The sequence below is a fragment of the Rhamphochromis longiceps genome, linkage group LG8 (genome assembly GCF_057381845.1).
Source record: "Rhamphochromis longiceps isolate RC_006_pf linkage group LG8, R_longiceps_female_GT1.1, whole genome shotgun sequence".
NCBI classification, from domain to species: Eukaryota; Metazoa; Chordata; class Actinopteri; order Cichliformes; family Cichlidae; genus Rhamphochromis; species Rhamphochromis longiceps.
The window spans coordinates 6,336,122-6,355,389 of NC_140564.1; the positions used below are offsets into that span (position 1 = coordinate 6,336,122).

At 44.1% G+C, this 19,268-nt stretch overlaps 1 protein-coding gene across 1 annotated transcript in view; it reads left to right on the forward strand.

Moving 5' to 3' along the window:
* The window catches only part of LOC146663001 (ryanodine receptor 2-like), a 313,610-nt gene that overhangs the window by 80,946 nt on the left and 213,396 nt on the right, over positions 1–19,268 (forward strand). The window contains exons 4-8 of the mRNA XM_085415589.1: positions 7,966–8,040; positions 8,268–8,346; positions 9,058–9,170; positions 13,018–13,117; positions 16,670–16,766. Coding sequence (XP_085271715.1) covers positions 7,966–8,040; positions 8,268–8,346; positions 9,058–9,170; positions 13,018–13,117; positions 16,670–16,766 — 464 coding nt within the window. The remainder of the gene's footprint in view (positions 1–7,965; positions 8,041–8,267; positions 8,347–9,057; positions 9,171–13,017; positions 13,118–16,669; positions 16,767–19,268) is intronic.

Sequence of the window (19,268 nt, forward strand, 5' to 3'; positions counted from 1 at the left end):
TCTGGAGTTGCCCCTGGTGAGAGGTGGCGGGCTGGGGTGGGTATCCTAATATCCCCTCGGCTTGCTGCCGGTACGTTGGGGTTTTTCCCGGTGGACGAGAGGATTTGTTCCCTACGCCTTAGGGTCGGGGAACAGGTCCTGACTGTCATCTGCGCTTATGCGCCGAGTGGCAGCTCAGAGTACCCAGCCTTCTTAGAGTCCCTGGGGGGGGGTGCTGGAGGGTGCTCTGCTGGGAGACTTCAATGCTCACGTGGGTAACGACAGCGAGACCTGGAGGGGCGTGATTGGGAGGAACGGCCTCCCTGATCTGAACCCGAGCGGTGCTTTGTTATTGGACTTCTGTGCTAATCACAGTTTGGCCATAACGAACACCCTGTTCGAACATAAGAGTGTCCATAAGTGCACGTGGCACCAGGACGCTCTAGGCCGTAGGTCGATGATCGATTTTGTAATTGTATCAGCAGATCTGCGACCATATGTTCTGGACACTCGGGTAAAGAGAGGGGCTGAGCTGTCAACTGATCACCACCTGGTGGTGAGTTGGATCAGGTGGCGGGGGAAGACGCTGGACAGACCTGGTGCACCTAAACGCGTAGTGAGGGTGTGCTGGGAACGTCTAGCAGAGGCCCCAGTCCGCGAGATCTTCAACGCACACCTCCGGCAGAGCTTCAACAGCATTCCGAGGGAGACTGGGGACATTGAGTCCGAATGGACCATGTTCAGCGTCTCCATTGCCAAAGCTGCTGCATTGAGCTGCGGCCGCAAGGTGGTTGGTGCCTGCCGTGGTGGTAATCCCCGAACCAAATGGTGGACACCAGAGGTGAAGGGAGCCACCAGGCTGAAGAAGGAGTCCTATCGGGCTTGGTTAGCCTGTGGGACTCCGGAGGCAGCCGACAGGTATCGACAGGCCAAGCGGAATGCGGCTCGGGCAGTGGCTGAAGCAAAAACTCGGGTGTGGGAGGAGTTCGGAGAGGCCATGGAAAAAGACTTTCGGACTGCCTCGAAGAGATTCTGGCAAACCGTCAGACGTCTCAGGAGGGGAAAGCGGTGCTCTGCCTGCACTGTGTATAGTGCTGGCGGAGCGCTGCTGACGTCGACTGAGAAAATTGTCAGGCGGTGGAAGGAATACTTCGAGGACCTCCTTAATCCCACTGACACGTCTTCCGAGGAGGAAGCAGAGTCTGGGGATGAGGGGAATGACCCGCCAATTTCCGGGGGCGAGGTCACTGAGGCAGTTAAACAACTCCTTGGTGGCAGAGCCCCTGGTGTTGATGAGGTCCGCCCCGAGTTCCTGAAGGCTCTGGACGTTGTAGGGCTGTCCTGGTTGACACGCCTCTGCAATGTTGCGTGGAGATCAGGGGCAGTACCTGTGGACTGGCAGACCGGGGTGGTGGTCCCCATCTTTAAGAAAGGGGACCGGAGGGTTGTTCCAACTACAGGGGGATCACACTCCTCAGCCTCCCTGGGAAAGTCTATGCCAGGGTGCTGGAAAGGAGAGTTCGTCCGTTAGTCGAACCTCGGATACAGGAGGAACAATGCGGTTTTCGTCCTGGTCGCGGAACACTGGACCAGCTCTTTATCCTCTCCAGGATACTTGAGGGTGCATGGGAGTTTGCCCAACCAGTCTACATGTGTTTTGTGGACTTGGAGAAGGCATTCGACCGTGTCCCTCGGGGTGTCCTGTGGGAGGTGTTGCGGGAGTATGGGGTGTCTGGCCCATTGCTACGGGCCATTCGATCCCTATACAACCGTTGCAAGAGCTTGGTTCGCATTGCCGGCAATAAGTCGGACTCGTTTCCGGTGGGTGATGGGCTTCGCCGGGGCTGCCCTTTGTCTCCGGTTCTGTTCATAATTTTTATGGACAGGATTTCTAGGCGCAGCCAAGTGGCGGAGGGCTTTCGCTTTGGTGGCCTCAGAATCTCATCTCTGATTTTTGCAGATGATGTGGTTCTGTTGGCTTCATCGGGTGAGGGCCTCCAGCTCGCACTGGAACGGTTCGCAGCAGAGTGTGAAGCAGCGGGAATGAGGATCAGCACCTCCAAATCTGAGGCCATGGTTCTCAGCCGGAAAAGGGTGGAGTGCCCACTCCGGGTCGGGGATGAGTTCCTGCCCCAAGTGGCGGAGTTCAAGTATCTCGGGGTCTTGTTCGCGAGTGATGGGAGAAGGGAGCCGGAGATCAACAGATGGATTGGGGCTGCAGCTGCAGTAATGCGGACGCTGCACCGGTCCGTCGTGGTGAAGAGGGAGCTGAGTGTAAAAGCGAAGCTCTCAATTTACCGGTCGATCTACGTCCCTACCCTCACCTATGGCCACGAGCTGTGGGTAGTGACCGAAAGAACGAGATCGCGGATACAAGCGGCAGAAATGAGCTTCCTCCGAAGGGTGGCTGGCCTCTCCCTTAGAGATAGGGTGAGAAGTTCGGCCATCCGGGAGGGGCTCAGAGTAGAGCAGCTGCTGCTCCACATCGAAAGGAGCCAGCTGAGGTGGTTCGGGCATCTGACAAGGATGCCCCCTGGGCGCCTCCTGGGTGAGGTGTTCCAGGCATGTCCCACCGGGAGGAGGCCCCGGGGCAGACCCAGGACACGCTGGAGAGATTATATCTCTCGGCTGGCCTGGGAACGCCTTGGTATTCCCCCGGATAAGCTGGAGGAGGTGGCTGGGGAGAGGGAGGTCTGGGCCTCTTTGCTTAGGCTGCTGCCCCCGCGACCCGGCCCCGGACAAAGCGGATGAAGATGGATGGATGGATGGATCTGCTTTATTCATGTGAACAGTTTTGTGGTGAATCAAATTTGGTAATTAGCTCTGAGTCCGATAAACTGTGGTAGACTGGCAACTTGGTACACAGTGCAGATGTAGTGGTATTAGTGGTATATTTTTCACACTCAGTAGGTATCAAGGCGAGAACCATGAAAAACAGACACAAACAAACACTTACAAATATAAATCTAGGCATATACTGACACATTAAGGCAACCAACCTGAACTGATTTCTGACACATCATGCATACAACACTGTAAAATTACAATCTAGCATCAATGTAAAGTATACTAATCTATATTTACTGCTGTTTGATTACAGCTAATAGTTACACTGTCACCCATTTTAGACACGGTAGATGTAACATCATTGGCGCTTTGTCATCAGGTTAAAATGAAGGTACTCTGTCAAGTTAGGTTGCACTGACAGAACAAGCCACAGCATTTGTACGACACAGTCAAATTACACCATGTGAGATTTAACAGTAGTCCAGGTGCTTTATAATGCATGGTGTCACTTACCATGGCAACTATAGTTTCACAATTCCTTTAATAATCAGAGAAGCCAACAAAATGTATTCATCGTAATACTAGCATTTATGCTATGAACCTGCGCCTGGTGACCTCTCTGAAGTTCTCAGTATCACTTGCTGTTAGGTCTTTATCATTACTGTCTCAATGTTGTGGATAATGGTGTAAATTAAGTCTGACTTTGAAGAAGACCATAGGTTGATCCTTCTGCTCTTGAAGCAGCAGACATATAATAAACTCAGAAGACTTCTAGAAACAGCCCGAGGCAACAAACTTACTTCTGTTAATATTCTAACAATACTATCAAGATTTTAAAGATTAAAGTAGATATTGATATCACATTAATATCCATCGCATCATTTACTGCACATTAAATAAGTTCTTCCTAGGACTGCACTCTCAGCTCTCGGATGTTGTGTACTGTTAGCAATCAACAGTTTGTCTTTCTGTATCTGGAAGTCCCACAGGATCTTAGCTCAGTCATTCCTGACCACCCTGGGCTGGTATTCCATTTCCAGGCCATACTCGGCACAGATGTTTCTGTATATTATGCCGGCCACTTGGTTATGGTGCTCCATGTGTGGCCTGCCTGCTAGCATCTTACACCCTGCTGTTATGTGCTGGATTGTCTGAGGACCATCTTTGCACACCTGGGGTCTTGCCTGGTGTGGTAGATCCCAGTCTGTATGGATCTTGTGTTAAGAGCTTGTTCCTTTGCTGCCATGATTAGAGCCTCTGTGCTGTCTTTCAGTCCAGCTTTGTCCAGCCACTGGTAGGACTGCTGGATGTCAGCCACCTCCTCTATCTGCTGGTGGTAAATACCATGCAGGGGCCTGTCCTTTGATGATGGTTCTTCTCTTTGCTCCTCTTTTTTCTCGGGTTTCTGCTGCCTGAGGTATTCACTAATCACAAAGTCAGTTGTGGCCATCTTCTGATGTACTCATGAATGTTGGTTGGCTCATCCTGGACAGTGGTTCTGCTGCTCACCAGTCCTTAGACTCCTTCCTTTCTCTTAGCGCACCATCTCAGGGTGCTGGATTTGGGGTGAAACCCTCCAAGAATGGCGAGGAGCTTCCTTGTCTTGATGTCAGTGGCTTCTATCTCCTCCTTTGGCCAGCTTATTACCCCAGCAGGGTACCTGATCACCGACATAGGTGATCAAGTACAGGACATAGGTGTTGATTGTCTGGAACTTCTTTTATCTATTCAGCTGACTCCTCAGGACTTCCCTTACCCTCTGCAGGTATTTACTGGCCTTCTTATTAGTGCACACTGTCCATGTAAATGCAACAGTCTGAAAATAGGGCAGATGAGTTGCCACCATTAAAACAATGATTCCGCTTAAAATAAAGCACTTGCTTTTACTGACCCCTAATAAACCCTCTCTTACTTTGTTTAAATCACAGAAAAATTACGAGTCTTTCAGTTCCTGTTTTACAGCTGCTGTCACTGGTGGGGAAAGTGCAACCCTTCCCTGTTTTTTCCTGCAGGATGGCGTGCTAATGAGGCGGTGGTCCCCAGATGACACCAACAAAACGTACATTTTTATGGAAAATAAACCATCACAGATAAGTCTAAATATTCTACAAAACCCAAAGCACAATGGTGGTCTAGCACTAGCACATTTTTATCACTACTTCTTATCCAATAGATTGCTACATGTTTCAAAATGGATTAAACCAAGCTCATATTAGACAGGGCTTGGCTGGACCTAGAATAAGCATTCTATGGACAAGTAAAAATCTCTCATTTGCCAATTGTAAACTCCAATATTAAGCATCAAAACTGCTTTAAAAGCCTTAACATATCTTAATCTTAAAAATTAAGTCTTCACTGTCAAGCTTGTGGGAGAAACAAGACCCAAATGCAGTACTTCCTGAGAAGCGACAGTGAATTTATTTACAGTGAAGAAACAAGCAACGACGTGCGAAGCAGTATCAAAAAACGTGGTTCCCTCCATGATGATTTCCCAGCTCCCATGCAGTGAATCCCTCTCTCGACCTGTGGCGCTCAAAAATCCATTCAGAAATATTTGCAAGTGGTGCACGGCTCTCTCGACACTCTCCCGATTGTTGTCCTGGCTAAACAAGACACGATAATTGGGTGACTAACCACGACGAAGGACAAGGGATCTTTCACCATAGCACTGACTGACTGTTCAGGCACTGTGTCATTCAATGATCCAGTGTTGGCTGAAGTCCAGCCATTATGTGAAATAGTGTGCCTGTGATGAGAATCATCGTCAGCAGGTGAGTATGATTGCCAGCGGGTGTGGCTGGCTTCAGGGTAGGAAAACTGTCCAGGAAACAATGGGATCAAAACAAAGCAGAAAAGGCAGGTTGACTGGGAAGGACTGGAGGACCATGGCATTCACTTATCCCATGTAAACCAGCACCCATTTGGAACATTCCAGATATTTGTCAGAGAAAGAAAATATTACAATTGTCATCGTGGCATGAGAAAGGGGTAAAAAACAGTAAGGAAAGTTCCATATCAAACTATAGAATCAGCAACAATACCTTTCTTTAATATAAGTAACTAAAGTCCATAATACAGGAAAAATTTAATCCCAATCAACTGAATCTAGAAATACCTACTTGGTCCCACAATTTTTAAATATCAGCACCCTCAAATGCCTATTGCCCAAAATTATAAGCTATTGTTTAAAACTGATGAATCAATATCCCTCCAAACCATCAATTGGGAGCAAGATCTTTCCATAAATCCAGATAAAAGATTCTGGACACGATACGCTTAAACACCTTCAGAAAAGCCCAACTTACAACTTGTACAATACAAAATTCTCTACAGAGCACACTATAGAGGACAAAGGTTGTTCCAAATGGGCCTTACATACTCAGACAAATGTGCCCATTGCAAAGACAACTCTGCTGAGAACTATATGCATGCTATATGGTCCTGCACACCTGTCAAAAGGCTCTGGATATGTGACGACGTGGTTTAGCTGCTGGATCCCAACCTCACCCAAGCTGTCCATCTTAGGGGGAAAAAGTGAACTAGATAAGTAAACACATCACATATGTTCCTTATGGATTGCTAAGAAAACTTTTCTCATGAACTGGAAGTCAAAAAACAGCTTATGCATTAATCAATAGAGAAATTTAATTCTAGATCACATCAGTCTGGAGACAATGTCTGCCTCCTCAAAAAAAAACCCAAAACTGATTTAATTTGTTTCTGCGTTTTGGAGATGAGGGTGGTTCCCATCTTTCAGAAGGGGGACCAGGGGGTGTGCTCCATCTCCTCAGCCTCCCCAGTAAAGTCAATGCCAGCGTGCTGGAAAGGAAAGTTCGTCTGTTAGTTGAACCTTGGCTACAGGAGGAACAAAGTGGTTTTTGTGCTGGTCGCAGAACACTGGACCAGCTCTCTACTCTTGAGGATACTGGAGGGTGCATGGGAGTTTGCCCAACCACTACATGTATTTTGTGGAAATGGAGAAGGCATTCGACCGTGTCCCTAGGGGTCTCCCGTAGGAGGTGCGTTGGGATCATGGGGTGTCTGGCTCGTTGCTACGGTCCGTCCTGATGAAGAGAGAGCTGAGTGTTAAAGTGACGCTCTCCCAGGGTCCCAGGGGTGTGTTACTGTTAGAGGCCAGAGTAACCTGTAAGAGCTGCTTATACTGATGTAGATTTTGACCTACAGTACATGGAATACAAGTATACATGATAACCTGTATTATTATTATTACATCATTCAAAGGGTAGTGGCCTACCTTTTGAATGATGGTCATCACTAATGATACCCAGTTAGTTGCCAAGTGCACAGATTTAGAGGTGAGCTGCTGATAATGGGTGTGGCTGAGGGGAGGGCTTGATCGGAGGCCCACCCTGGCAAGCACGCTTTCAGATGAAGCAAGATTGACATCAGCAGGAAGCAGTTACAGCTTGGCAGGTCTCCTCCCCGGCTCCATCCAAGCTCTGTTTGCCTACTGGATAATACTCATAGGGTCAAAGACTTGGACTTTTTAAACAGAGAGCCGGCTCCAGTCCTTCCTGTACTGAGGGTGCCTGGTCAAAATCCAACAGCTCTCAGGCCCTGAGTAGTCTGAGCTACTTTTGTGGACTTCACAATATCAGGCATATAGTTTTTTGATATATCCATCACAAATCAGAGAAATTGAGAACAATAGCAGTGAACAAAATATAATGAAACGTTTTTGTTATAAGAAGAATTTCTTTTTCAAAATAATTTGATAATTTTTGCATTCATTGGCTAGTGGAGGGTTGCAGACTCAGAGCTGTGCACTGTGGCCCAGACATGTGGGATGTGGTTGCCTGCTCAAGTGTCAAGAAAAACCCCCCACGTGTCATATTCTAAGCAGCAATATAACTGTTAGACCAGAAAAGACACTCTGAATGTGAAGCAGGTGTTAGCAGTGAGTCCATCGGCTCAGTGCCCAAGTCATTGTTTCATTTGAAATCAATAGAATATTGTAATTACGCCATGAGCTAAGGATGGAAAGATGGCCGTGACGTAGCAATGATTACACTTCTACAAAGGGTACCTCTAAGCTGCTATGAAACATCTTGTTTTTCTTTATATAAAGCCAAAATTTTATTTCTGCCTGTGTCTATTGTATTGGCAGCTTTAGCTCTCCTGTTTATTGACATGTGTGCTTTAACGTTCTGTGTTGTTGTCTTTCAATAATTCTCTCAGATGGCCCAGGGAGGAGGTCATAGGACTCTACTGTATGGACATGCTGTGCTCCTGCGACACTCTTACAGTGGAATGGTCAGTGACACAGACTACATCTAAAAACATAGTGCAAAAAGATCCTTTTATCATGAATGTTGTAACATAGTTGGGAATAAGAAAAAGAAAAGCCTTTCATTCATCCCTCTGCTAAGGCACAATGTTTAAATGTTCACGCACAGTTCTAGAGGTTCAGTGAATGTACTGTCATTTCTTGATAATTTGATTGATAAAATCATTTTATTTATTTGTGTTTCTCTGTTTAGTACCTGTGCTGCCTGTCCACCTCGCGTTCATCCACAGACAAACTGGCTTTTGACGTGGGGCTGCAGGAGGATACCACAGGTATTTATGTTTTGTACAAATATCTGCACCACCGCTAAACGAAATGAGCGTGTCTCATTTAAAAGCTAAAACAATGGAAAACGATAATAAATAAAAACACTTCAGATAGTCCTTGTTGTGTAACACTGTAAAATATCCAGCCTGGCCCAAGTGAAAATATTTGACTGCTCACACGATTGCATATAATCCAAAAAGTTGACTTTCTTTAAAAATTCACCAGTTGTGAATTTTGGATAAAGGAGTGTTACGCAGAGTGTAAACATCAACTAGCTTCAACAAAATAAAGTTGTTATATGTTAAATATCATATACACCCCCCACACCCTCCTGTATAGCTGTATTAGCGAGAACAAGTTCAGCAAAACGTCTGTTTTGTGTGTCATGCTGCTGTTTGCTTTTAGTTTCTTGACATCATTACTGGAATGAAACTCGGTATTATTATAGAGTCTGACTGCTGATAAATGAAAGCTGCTGTGGAGAAACATAATGCACCACACCGAGATCTACTGTCTGCCTTATTGCTGAGCTCTCTTTTTAAAAGTCATGGAAATTACAACAGTTTCAGGGTTGAACCAAAGTGGTGCACACCCAGCAAGGAAATGGACACAAGTTTGTTTTTCATGGACACATCGCTGCTTTATCTCCTGTAATACTGATGATGATGATGATGATGATGATGTGTGTGTGTGTGTGTGTGTGTGTGTGTGTGTAGGCGAGGCATGCTGGTGGACCATCCATCCAGCATCAAAGCAGCGCTCGGAGGGAGAAAAGGTTAGAGTGGGAGATGATCTCATCCTGGTCAGCGTCTCCTCTGAAAGATATCTGGTCAGTAGCAGCTGTGTGTGGGAACATGCCAGCAAAGATGAACTCAGATCTTGATGTTGCTTGCTTTCTTTCTTCATGTGGCAAGACGTGTCCTAGTACTAGTAGGATTTACAAATTATATTTACAGCAGGCAAAATAAATATTGAAGACATCACCTATTTTCTAAAAAAATATATTTCTAAAAGTGCTGTCGACAGAAATTCTCAGCAGAAGTCAGTCACATCCCATCCAATCTGTACATGCCAAGAGAAATCAAACCATAGATGTCAATAAATTAAGTTTTGCGTAATAATAAAAATTGACACAGTCTTTAGTTCTTTCCATAGATTTTCAGCTGGATTCAGGTCAGGTGATTGGATTCTAGCAGCATCATCGTCTCATTGTCCTGTGTGAAACATCCTTATTTAATGTTCATCATCCTGGTAGATGGCAGCAGATTTTCTTTTTTTAATCAGTTATATGAGGCATGCTAGTGCCATATGATGAAGAACTGCCCCATACCATGATACCTTTAGCAGTTTAAAAATTCTTCTGTAACCAGTACCTTCATGAGAGAGCTCACTGGTTTTACCCATCATGAGATGTTTCATGTATGACACCTGTATTTGTATAGCACTTTACTTAGTCCCTATGGACCCCAAAGCGCTTTACACTACATCCAGTCATCCACCCATTCACACACACATTCACACACTGGTGATGGCAGCTACATTGTGGCCACAGCCACCCTGGGGCGCACTGACAGAGGCGAGGCTGCCGGACACTGGCGTCACGGGCCCTCTGACCACCACCAGTAGGCAACGGGTGAAGTGTCTTGCCCAAGGACACAACGACCGAGACTGTCGGAGCCGGGGCTCGAACTGACAACCTACCAGATTACAAGATGAACTCCCAACTCTTGAGCCACGATCACACCTTGGTAATGAGACGTCTCTTTATAGGCCATCAGCTGGAACCAGCTGAAATTAATTTGCACCAAGTGGCAGGATTGCTGTTTAATTACTGATAGATTTCAGCAGTTCCATGCCTTTTTGTGCCTCCCTTTCTTCATGTGTTCAGTACGTTTTCCCCATGTCATTTCTCCTTATTACACAAAATGTAATTCATCATCATCTGTCATCATCATTTATTTATTTATATAGCACTTTAAAAACACACCTGGTAGACCAAAGTGCTGTACAATACTAACATGCACATAGTAATAAAACCAGATGTAGCAATAAAAAAATAATAAATAAATAAATAAATAAATATCAGTTACCCACAGAGTTAAAAGCCAGAGAATAAAAATAGGTTTTTAATAAAGACTTAAAAACTGGCACTGATGCAGCCTGTCTAATATGGAGAGGAAGGTTATTCCAAAGCATCGGCGCTGCAACAGAGAACGCTCGATGTCCTCTAAGTTTCAGCCGTGACTTTGGGACCGAAAGCAGCAACTGCTCAGCTGACCGAAGGGAACGAGTGGGGCTTCAACAAGTCAGACAAATAAACAGGTGCCAGACCATTTAGAGATTTAAAAGCCAATAAAAGGACTTTAAAACGGATCCTGAATTCAATTGGAAGCCAGTGTAAAGAGGCCAAAATCGGAGAGATGTGATCAAATTTTCTTCTGCCAGTTAAAAATCGCGCCGCAGCATTTTGCACTAATTGCAAGCGTGACAAAGTGCCCTGCCAAACCACTGTTAAAAGAGAATTGCAATAATCTAAACGTGAGGTAATAAAGGCATGAATAACGCTTTCCAAGTCACGCTTGGAAAGAAAGGGCTTAACCTTTGATAAACGTCTGAGGTGATAAAATGCTGATTGTACAGAAGTGCAGAATCAATTTTAACTCCGAGATTTGTGATCGAACTCTTTAGTTGGGAAGTCAAAGCTGCAAGATCAACATCCGGAGTATGAGAAGAACGATTTGGGCCAAATAAAATTGCTTCAGTCTTCTGATCATTAAAATTTAAAAAGTTTTTTGCCATCCATGCTTTGACATCAGTAAGGCAGTCAAGCAGAGGTCCAGTTGGGAGACTATCAGAATGACTAAAAGGTAAATAGAGCTGGCAGTCATCTGCGTATAGATGTAATGGCACTTTATGCTTTCGGAAAATCGCGCCAAGAGGCAAAAGGTACAGTGAAAACAATAATGGCCCAAGAATAGATCCCTGTGGCGCACCCCAAAGCAGAGGGGCCACAGAGGATGAAGCTACATAAGAGATAGGACTTTAACCACAAAAGTGCCGAACCAGAAATTCCCACACAGTGCTGTAAGCGGGAGATCAGCAAATCGTGATCCACTGTGTCAAATTGTGTCAGAAAAATTCCTTCAAAATAAATGTCTTATTTGCCACCGATCTGGCGTTAATTAATCCCAACCTGAGAGGAATTTGCTCGGGAGCTTCCGAGGCAGCAACAACCAGATCCACAGGTCGGAGGTTTGTTCGGTCCACTCCACGCCAACGCAGATGTCGGAGAGGAGAGGGTTTTGCAGAACCCTTCTCAAGAGATCCCACAACAGGAACCAAGCAGGAGTCCACCGGGTCCAAAGCACGCAACGGCACCAAGAGTTGCGGGCAGGATCGACAAATTGAGCAAAGCTCATGAGGAAAACAAGAGATCCTGAGTCTCAGTTTGACAAGGCGACCTTCACGGTTACCCCGTCTCCTGCGTCGCTTCCGCACATCCAGTGGCAGTGGTAAGGAGCGCCAGTTAGGTGGTGTTACTTCCAAATCAGGAGGCAGAAAGCCTTGGTTGTCATTTCCAAACCAAGCTAAAGCTTGGGTAGATAAGCCTATTTCCTATAATGTCTGGCGATCATAAAACAATGTAGGGCTGACATGTTGCACAAAATTGACTAAAAACAATAAAATAAAACAAATAGAAGAGAGCGATAGAGCATGCCAAACACACAGGCGCCATCTTCCTTTCTATTGATCTAAAGAAGATTCATGGACATCTTCTTTGCATCTTTGTATTGGATGGGTTGTTGCCAACATCTGGTGATAATTTCATGTCAGTAGCACCTTTATAAATACATTTACTGTAGAAAAACAATAAGATAACAGTGTTTATACTCTGGTTAATAACTGGTTTACAGACCGTTATCTGCACAGTTATTGTAAAGATGTAACTGGTGTTTATAACACTAGTTTTAAAAAGAGTATAAGGTTGTGTAGCGTTGGCATACAATCACAAGAGACTGCAAATACTTTCCAATTTTATTCACTATTTTATTGGGTCTTTTTTTGAGGTTTAGGCAACAAAACGACTTCCAGTTTCTGTGTTTTTATCTGTTGTACAGTGTCCTTGGGTGCTTTGAAAGGCGCTATTTTTAAATAAAATGTATTATTATTATTAGTTATATTATAATTATTTATTAAATGAATAGTATTTGTTGTATTCATCATTTATTATTAAAGTTATAGATTGGATTGTAATATTATATGACAACTGAGAAATCTGCACAAATAATGTGATCATGTCACAAATCTCAACACAGTTGGGAAATAAATGTTTCCTTTGGGACCCGTGGGTGCCAGATGAAAGCTGAAGGGTCTCTATGCCTGTGTGACTCGGCCCTAATTTCCCGAAATCATTCTGCAGCATCTTGCTCTCCATTGGCTCTGCTTTCCTTTTCCCTCTCTATATATTTAAAACACTTACTTTATAGAATATAAAACTGTACCTCTAATCCTGTACTGTGAAAGTATCTGAATAATCACATAATCTCATGAATCAGGACTGATTTGCTTTTCCTACTGTCTAACTGGTGTTTCTGATTTGGAAATACTTTCTGTATATATTTCAGTGTGGTGTGTCAGTAAATAGTTCAAACATGACTCACGTCTGTTTCCTGTAGCACCTGTCCTATGGTAATGGCAGTCTCCATGTCGATGCAGCCTTCCAGCAGACACTGTGGAGTGTGGCTCCCATCTGTTCTGGGAGTGAAGTAGCACAAGGTATCCTTATCTCTTTCTCTCTCTCTTCTTTTTTCTTCCTTTTTTGCAGTTTTACCTTTGTTCAGAATATAAAGAATATAAAATATAAAATATATATAACAACAACCAAAAATAAATCGAACAATAATCTGACCCTTAAATAATCTGTATTCTCAAAAAAGGGACAAGTATATAGCATAAACCCCATCCATGCACAGTTCATGTGTTGTAACAGTCGGCTTATATACGAGCCTGTCATAGTTGGACTTATCAGGTTTTTCTGTAGAAGACAGTTTATTAAAGTTTAGCTGCACTGAAAACAAATATTGTCATCTTTTCAACAACTTAAGAAGTTTTTACTTACATTCTTAAACAGACGTCAATAGCAAGAGTCAAAATGCTTTATTTCCACCATATAGCTGCGATATACTACCTGGATTACCGCTGTCCAATTATGTAGTCACAGTTACTCCAAGACTGTAAGAACAGTAACTAAATAAAACAATATATTACAAGTTGGAAATGATAACAACATGACTCTAATAGATACAAATAGCTCTCATTATAAATATCCCTCTATATTACACTAATTAAATATAAATGGTCGACATAGAGGTGCGCGTTTTATCATACTGTACTGTTACTGCCTCGGTAGAGGATGTGCAATTAGTAAGGATGTGCAACTATTGCAATGTGTACTTGTGCTTTAGATGGAGGAGTTGTACAGGAATGACTTCCTGTCTTGTTCAGTGGTGCATTTTGGTCATGTCAGTCTCTCACTGAGCATGCTCCTGCGACTGGCCAGCACATCATGGAGTCGGTAGGAGGTATTGTCCTTATCTTGGACTCTCCAACACCATCTTAAGAGAGTCCAGCTCCATCCCCACAATGTTACTTGGTTTGGGGATCAGTTTATTGAGTCTGTTGGCATCCACAACCTCCAACCTGCTTCTCCAGCATACAGCAGCACAGAGGATGGCACTGACCACAACAGACTCATAGACAATCCTGAGCATTGTCCGTCCGACAGATATTAAAAGAGTAGAGTGCAGCGGTGTTTTCAACCCATTTCAGTTTGTTGTCAGTGTGTACTCTTCTACTCTGTGGATCCCCCCTTTGGCCACCCTATGGCACCCAATGGTAAATAGCTACAGACGGATTCCACCTCAGAGATCTGCTACCATCTTGCCTTCTGGCTACTCTTCAGCTCAGCCAGAAAACAGCCCAACTGGAAAGTCAAATACAAGCATTCAAACGAACTTAAACTAAAACGTCTGTTCTCGAACATCTCCTATTGTCCACTCTGTATTCCCATTTCAGCAGGTTAAATCAGTTCTTTACCACCTATTCAGTCTGAGCAGTCCAGCTACTATCATCTGGGTCCTTATGCCAGTCCTAATCAACCCGCACTTATTCCAGCTGCTTATCATGTGGAGCTGAGAACTGGTTCTTGTAAAGAACCTGATTCCAGTTTGTGTGGCGAGGAGGAAAATAGCGTACTGCACTACTAATGGAATTGCTAAATTCTTATCAGTATTTTGGGACCTCATGATCACATAACTCTTCAACATCTACAGTTACTAATACATCAATATATTACTTACTGTGCTCATGTTAAAGCAATAACAATGGATCAGTCACCAACAGGAAGCCAGCAGACCTCAAAGATCCTGTGATGTTGTTCACATTAAACCCTGTCCATCCGTGTCACGCCCTGCAGTTTAAAGCATGGCCTTCCATTTGGCAAATCTTCAGCAAACCTTCTTTACTTTACCCCGTCCCCACCAAACTGTTCAGATCTGCATCTCACTTTTTATAAACCATTTAGTAAATATTATCAACAGCTCTCTACAGTCTGGCAGGTTCCCTGTGTCACTTATATGTACTGTAATCTATTGGTACTGTAATCTATTGGTACTGTAATCTATTGGTAATTAATAATTGCAGACGTATGTCTAATCTTTTACTCCTCAGCAAAGTATCTGGAAAATCGTTTCAACTCACAGTCTTAATGATAAGTAGCAGTCATGATTCAGAGCTCATCATAACACAGAAACAGCTCTTACTAAACAGTTATTACTGATGAACAGGAGGATCAACAGTGATTCACAGAGAGTTTCAGTTCTTCCTGATGTCTCTGCTGCTTTCAACACTGTTGACCATGACAACCTAATTCAAAGGCTTTGTGACACTGTTGGTTTAACAGGTCAGGTTCTTGATTGGCTCCCATCAAAATCAAAGGTTAAAAACTGAAAATTCAATCAGAGTTTCTCTAGGGTCAGTCCTTGGTTTATTTAATCGTAAATGGACTGGTTCTTCTGTAACGCTTTTCTAATTTACATACTCATAGTTATTTATACAACATGCCTAAAACAAGCACTTTTTTCTTTCTGCTGTCTGACATTCACACTCCAATGGATGCTCCAGAGAGGAACATGGGTTGTTATCTTCAAAATGACACCGAGAAAGTGGCTCCTGTTCATATTGAGTAGATTAGTTCTAGTTCAATTCAATTGAGCTTTATTTATAAAGCACCAAATCATAACACCAGCTGCCTCAAGGAGTTTTATATTTTGAGGTAAAGAACTTACAATATTACAGAGAAAGCCCCAACGAGCAGATGACCCCCTGTGAGCAAGCACTTGGTGACAGTCTGAATGAAAAACTCCCTTTTAACAGGAAGAACCAGGCTCAGGACGAGGCAGCTACTGGTGAGATTATTAGAATAGCTTATCACAATGCTCTGTTTGCAGCACTCCCCAAATCATTAGTAGGACGTCTTCAGCTCATTCAGTTCTATTCATTTGGCTCCAGGGCAATATAGAATTACCTTTAAAATTCTTCTATTAGTTCTATTAGTCCCCCCGCCCCAGTACATCTCTGATTTGCTCACTGTCTACAGCCCAGTCAGACCTCTCAGGTCATCAGGTTCAGATCTTTTAACTGTTCCCAGAATCAGATCACAGTCTGCTGAGAGTGCTTTCTGTTATTGTGGTCCTGTTCTTTGGAACAAGGTGCTTGCTGACCTCTGTTACATCTATTACTATATCCACAAACAGACTGAAAACCTTTCTTAATAATTCTCTGTCTAGATTTTACCAAGTAGGGTGCAGTAACGTCAGTCATCTTTTTTCAGTATAACACCTCTATACAAAATGCTGTGGAGCTTTTCACAATTTTGTATCTGTAACCAAATTCTCATTTTTGTGGGACGTCCAGAAATAGTTCATGACTCACTTTTTCACCGACGCTGATGTTTTGAGTGCCATTGTTTGAAACATAGCTGTTTTTCATTTGGACAAGTATTTCTACTGATCTTTATATATCTGAACAGGGGTGTTTCAGAAATATAAAGATCAGTTGCTGCCTTCCCACGTCAGGTTCATCCGAATACTCAAATGAGTTTCAAAAATAGCAACGCATGCAAGATAGCAGGTGTACTGCTGCTTTTTTGTCATTTCTCTGGAGAATTATGTATCAAGTTTCACCCTCTGATCTGCCCTCCTATCTGCCCCTTTTATCTCCATTCATTTAATAAAAAAACAAAAATCCTCACCCTTTGCTTTCTTTTAGGTTTCCTTATTGGAGGAGATGTTCTGCGCCTACTTCACGGTCACATGGACGAGTGCCTAACAGTTCCTTCTGGGGAGCATGGAGACGAGCAAAGGCGGTAAGGTGCAAAGCTTAGTGGTGCTACTGCTCTGAAATAATTCAGTTTACGCACACACACAGAGAGTCTTAACCTTCCTGTATAAGTTACCTTGAGATGACATATGCTATGATGCTGTCTGTGCAAGAGAGAGAGTCAGAGTGGATTCGAACCCACTCTCAGCTGTGTGGCGTATGGTCGCCTGCTTGGCTCAGTGAGCTGAACCGGTGCCCAAAGTGCAGCTTCTCAGAAACAGCTGGATCAAGAGGAGAAAAAAGAGAAATGCACACATTACCCCAATTTAGCATACTGTCAATGGCTGTACAGTGTTGTTCCAATATAGTTGAGATTTCTAACTCTATATTTACAAGGATCAACACTTAGAAAACATAAGGAAGCTAAAGAAGAGGGATTACATAAGGAATGTAGGGATTAAGACTCACTGCCAATATTAATAGACTTAAAGAAGTCCAGACGCTTTTCTTTCCAAGCTCCTGTGACTACGATGACCTGGATGACTGAGAACCTTCACAGACATATTGCCGTACATTTTGGGAGGAACACCCTTCAACTGGTGCGGGAGTATGAAAGGGAATCAAGGAAACTAGCGGATTATAGGAACCATCTCCGTTTCAACCTAAGATGTAGACAAAGCAGAGTTATTCCTAAGAGCCTGCGCCTTGGATCCACTGTCAGGGGATACAGAGCAGACTTGATTCTACAGAGAGCACAAAATCACCTTTTAAGTGAAAGGATAAGACAGGTGCATTTCACCATAGATGCCCTCCAGATCAAGATCAGCCAGACCCTGCAGGAACTGGAAATCCTTCTACCCTCTCCAATTTTAGAAGAGGTTTACAAGTTTGTGGACAAGGCTCAGCGGGCCCAACACTCTAAAGGAAAAGAAAGACAACGCAGGAAATTTCACACCTTGCTTTCAAAAACACACACTCCTCATCTTGAACCTACACAACCCAGAGAAGAAAACACACCTGATGCCAGTCAGGAGAAATGGGTTAAGAACTTTTCAGACAGGATTCTCACTGAACCTGAAAAGAGAGTATTAGCCAAAGGACTCAATTTTGCCATTTCTCCACAACAGTTGCCCATAGTGGACCTCATCACAGCCACAGAATCTGCCATATGGATTAATAAATTATCACAGACAGAAGCAGAGCAAATCAGGATGAAAGTCTCAGCCACGCTCTCCAGTGCCAAAGTCCCTCCATCCAACCTCACAATACAAGAAAAGAAGGCCGTCGCTTCCCTGAGCAAAGACCACAACATCACTGTTTTACCAGCTGATAAGGGAAGATGCACCGTGGTCCTAAACACTACAGATTACCATACAAAGATCACTACTCTCCTCAGTGACAACAATACCTACGAAGCCCTAAAGCGAGACCCCACAAGCAGCTACAAAAAGAAAGTTATAGCTTGCCTTCAAGACTTTGAAAAGGACAAAATCATTGACCGCCTTACATATCACCGCCTTTACCCAGGGGATGCCATACCCTGCATCTACGGACTTCCTAATCTCCACAAGGAAGCTGTCCCACTCAGACTCATAGTCAGTAGCATAAACTCAGCCACTTACAACATTGCTAAACACCTTGCTACCATCCTTGCGCCTCTCGTGGGGAACACCCCACACCACATCAAGAACTCCACCGACTTCACCGACAAGGTCCAGAAACTTACCCTGGATCCAGATGAAACCATGGTGTCCTTTGATGTAGTCTCTCTCTTCACTTGCATACCCACCACGGAGGCCGTGGAGACTGTCAGAAAATGACTACAAGAAGACAGCTCCTTGGAGGACAGGACCAACTTCACACCCGATCAGATCTGCACACTGTTAGACCTCTGCCTCACCACTACATATTTAAGTACAACGAAGGCTTTTACAGACAAAAACATGGCTGTGCCATGGGCTCCCCCGTGGCACCTATTGTAGCCAACCTTTACATGGAGGAAGTGGAAAGGAAGGCTCTTGGCTCTTTCAAAGGAAGAGTACCCAGCCACTGGTACAGATATGTGGACGACACCTGGGTCAAAATCAAGACACAAGAAGTGGAATCCTTCACTGCGCACATTAACGCTGTGGATAAAAACATCAAGTTCACCAGGGAAGACACAAAGGACGACTGTTTGCCTTTCCTGGACTGCGCTGTGCACATTGAAGAGAACGGCAAACTCAACATCGAAGTTTACCGGAAGCCCACACACACGGACCAGTACCTCCTCTTTGACTCCCATCACCCTTTGGAACACAAACTTGGAGTAATCAGGACCCTACACCACCGGGCAGAACATGTTCCCTCTAAGCCTGAAGGAAAAAAGAAGGAACACACACATGTAAAGGAAGCACTCAAAACGTGCGGCTATCCTAAATGGGCGTTCTTAAAGTCAGCAAAGAGGCACAGAAAAGAAGATCAGACACCAGCGAGGGAGGACAGACGCAACAACATTGTCATCCCCTATGTAGCCGGCGTATCAGAGAAACTCAGGAGAGTTTTCTCC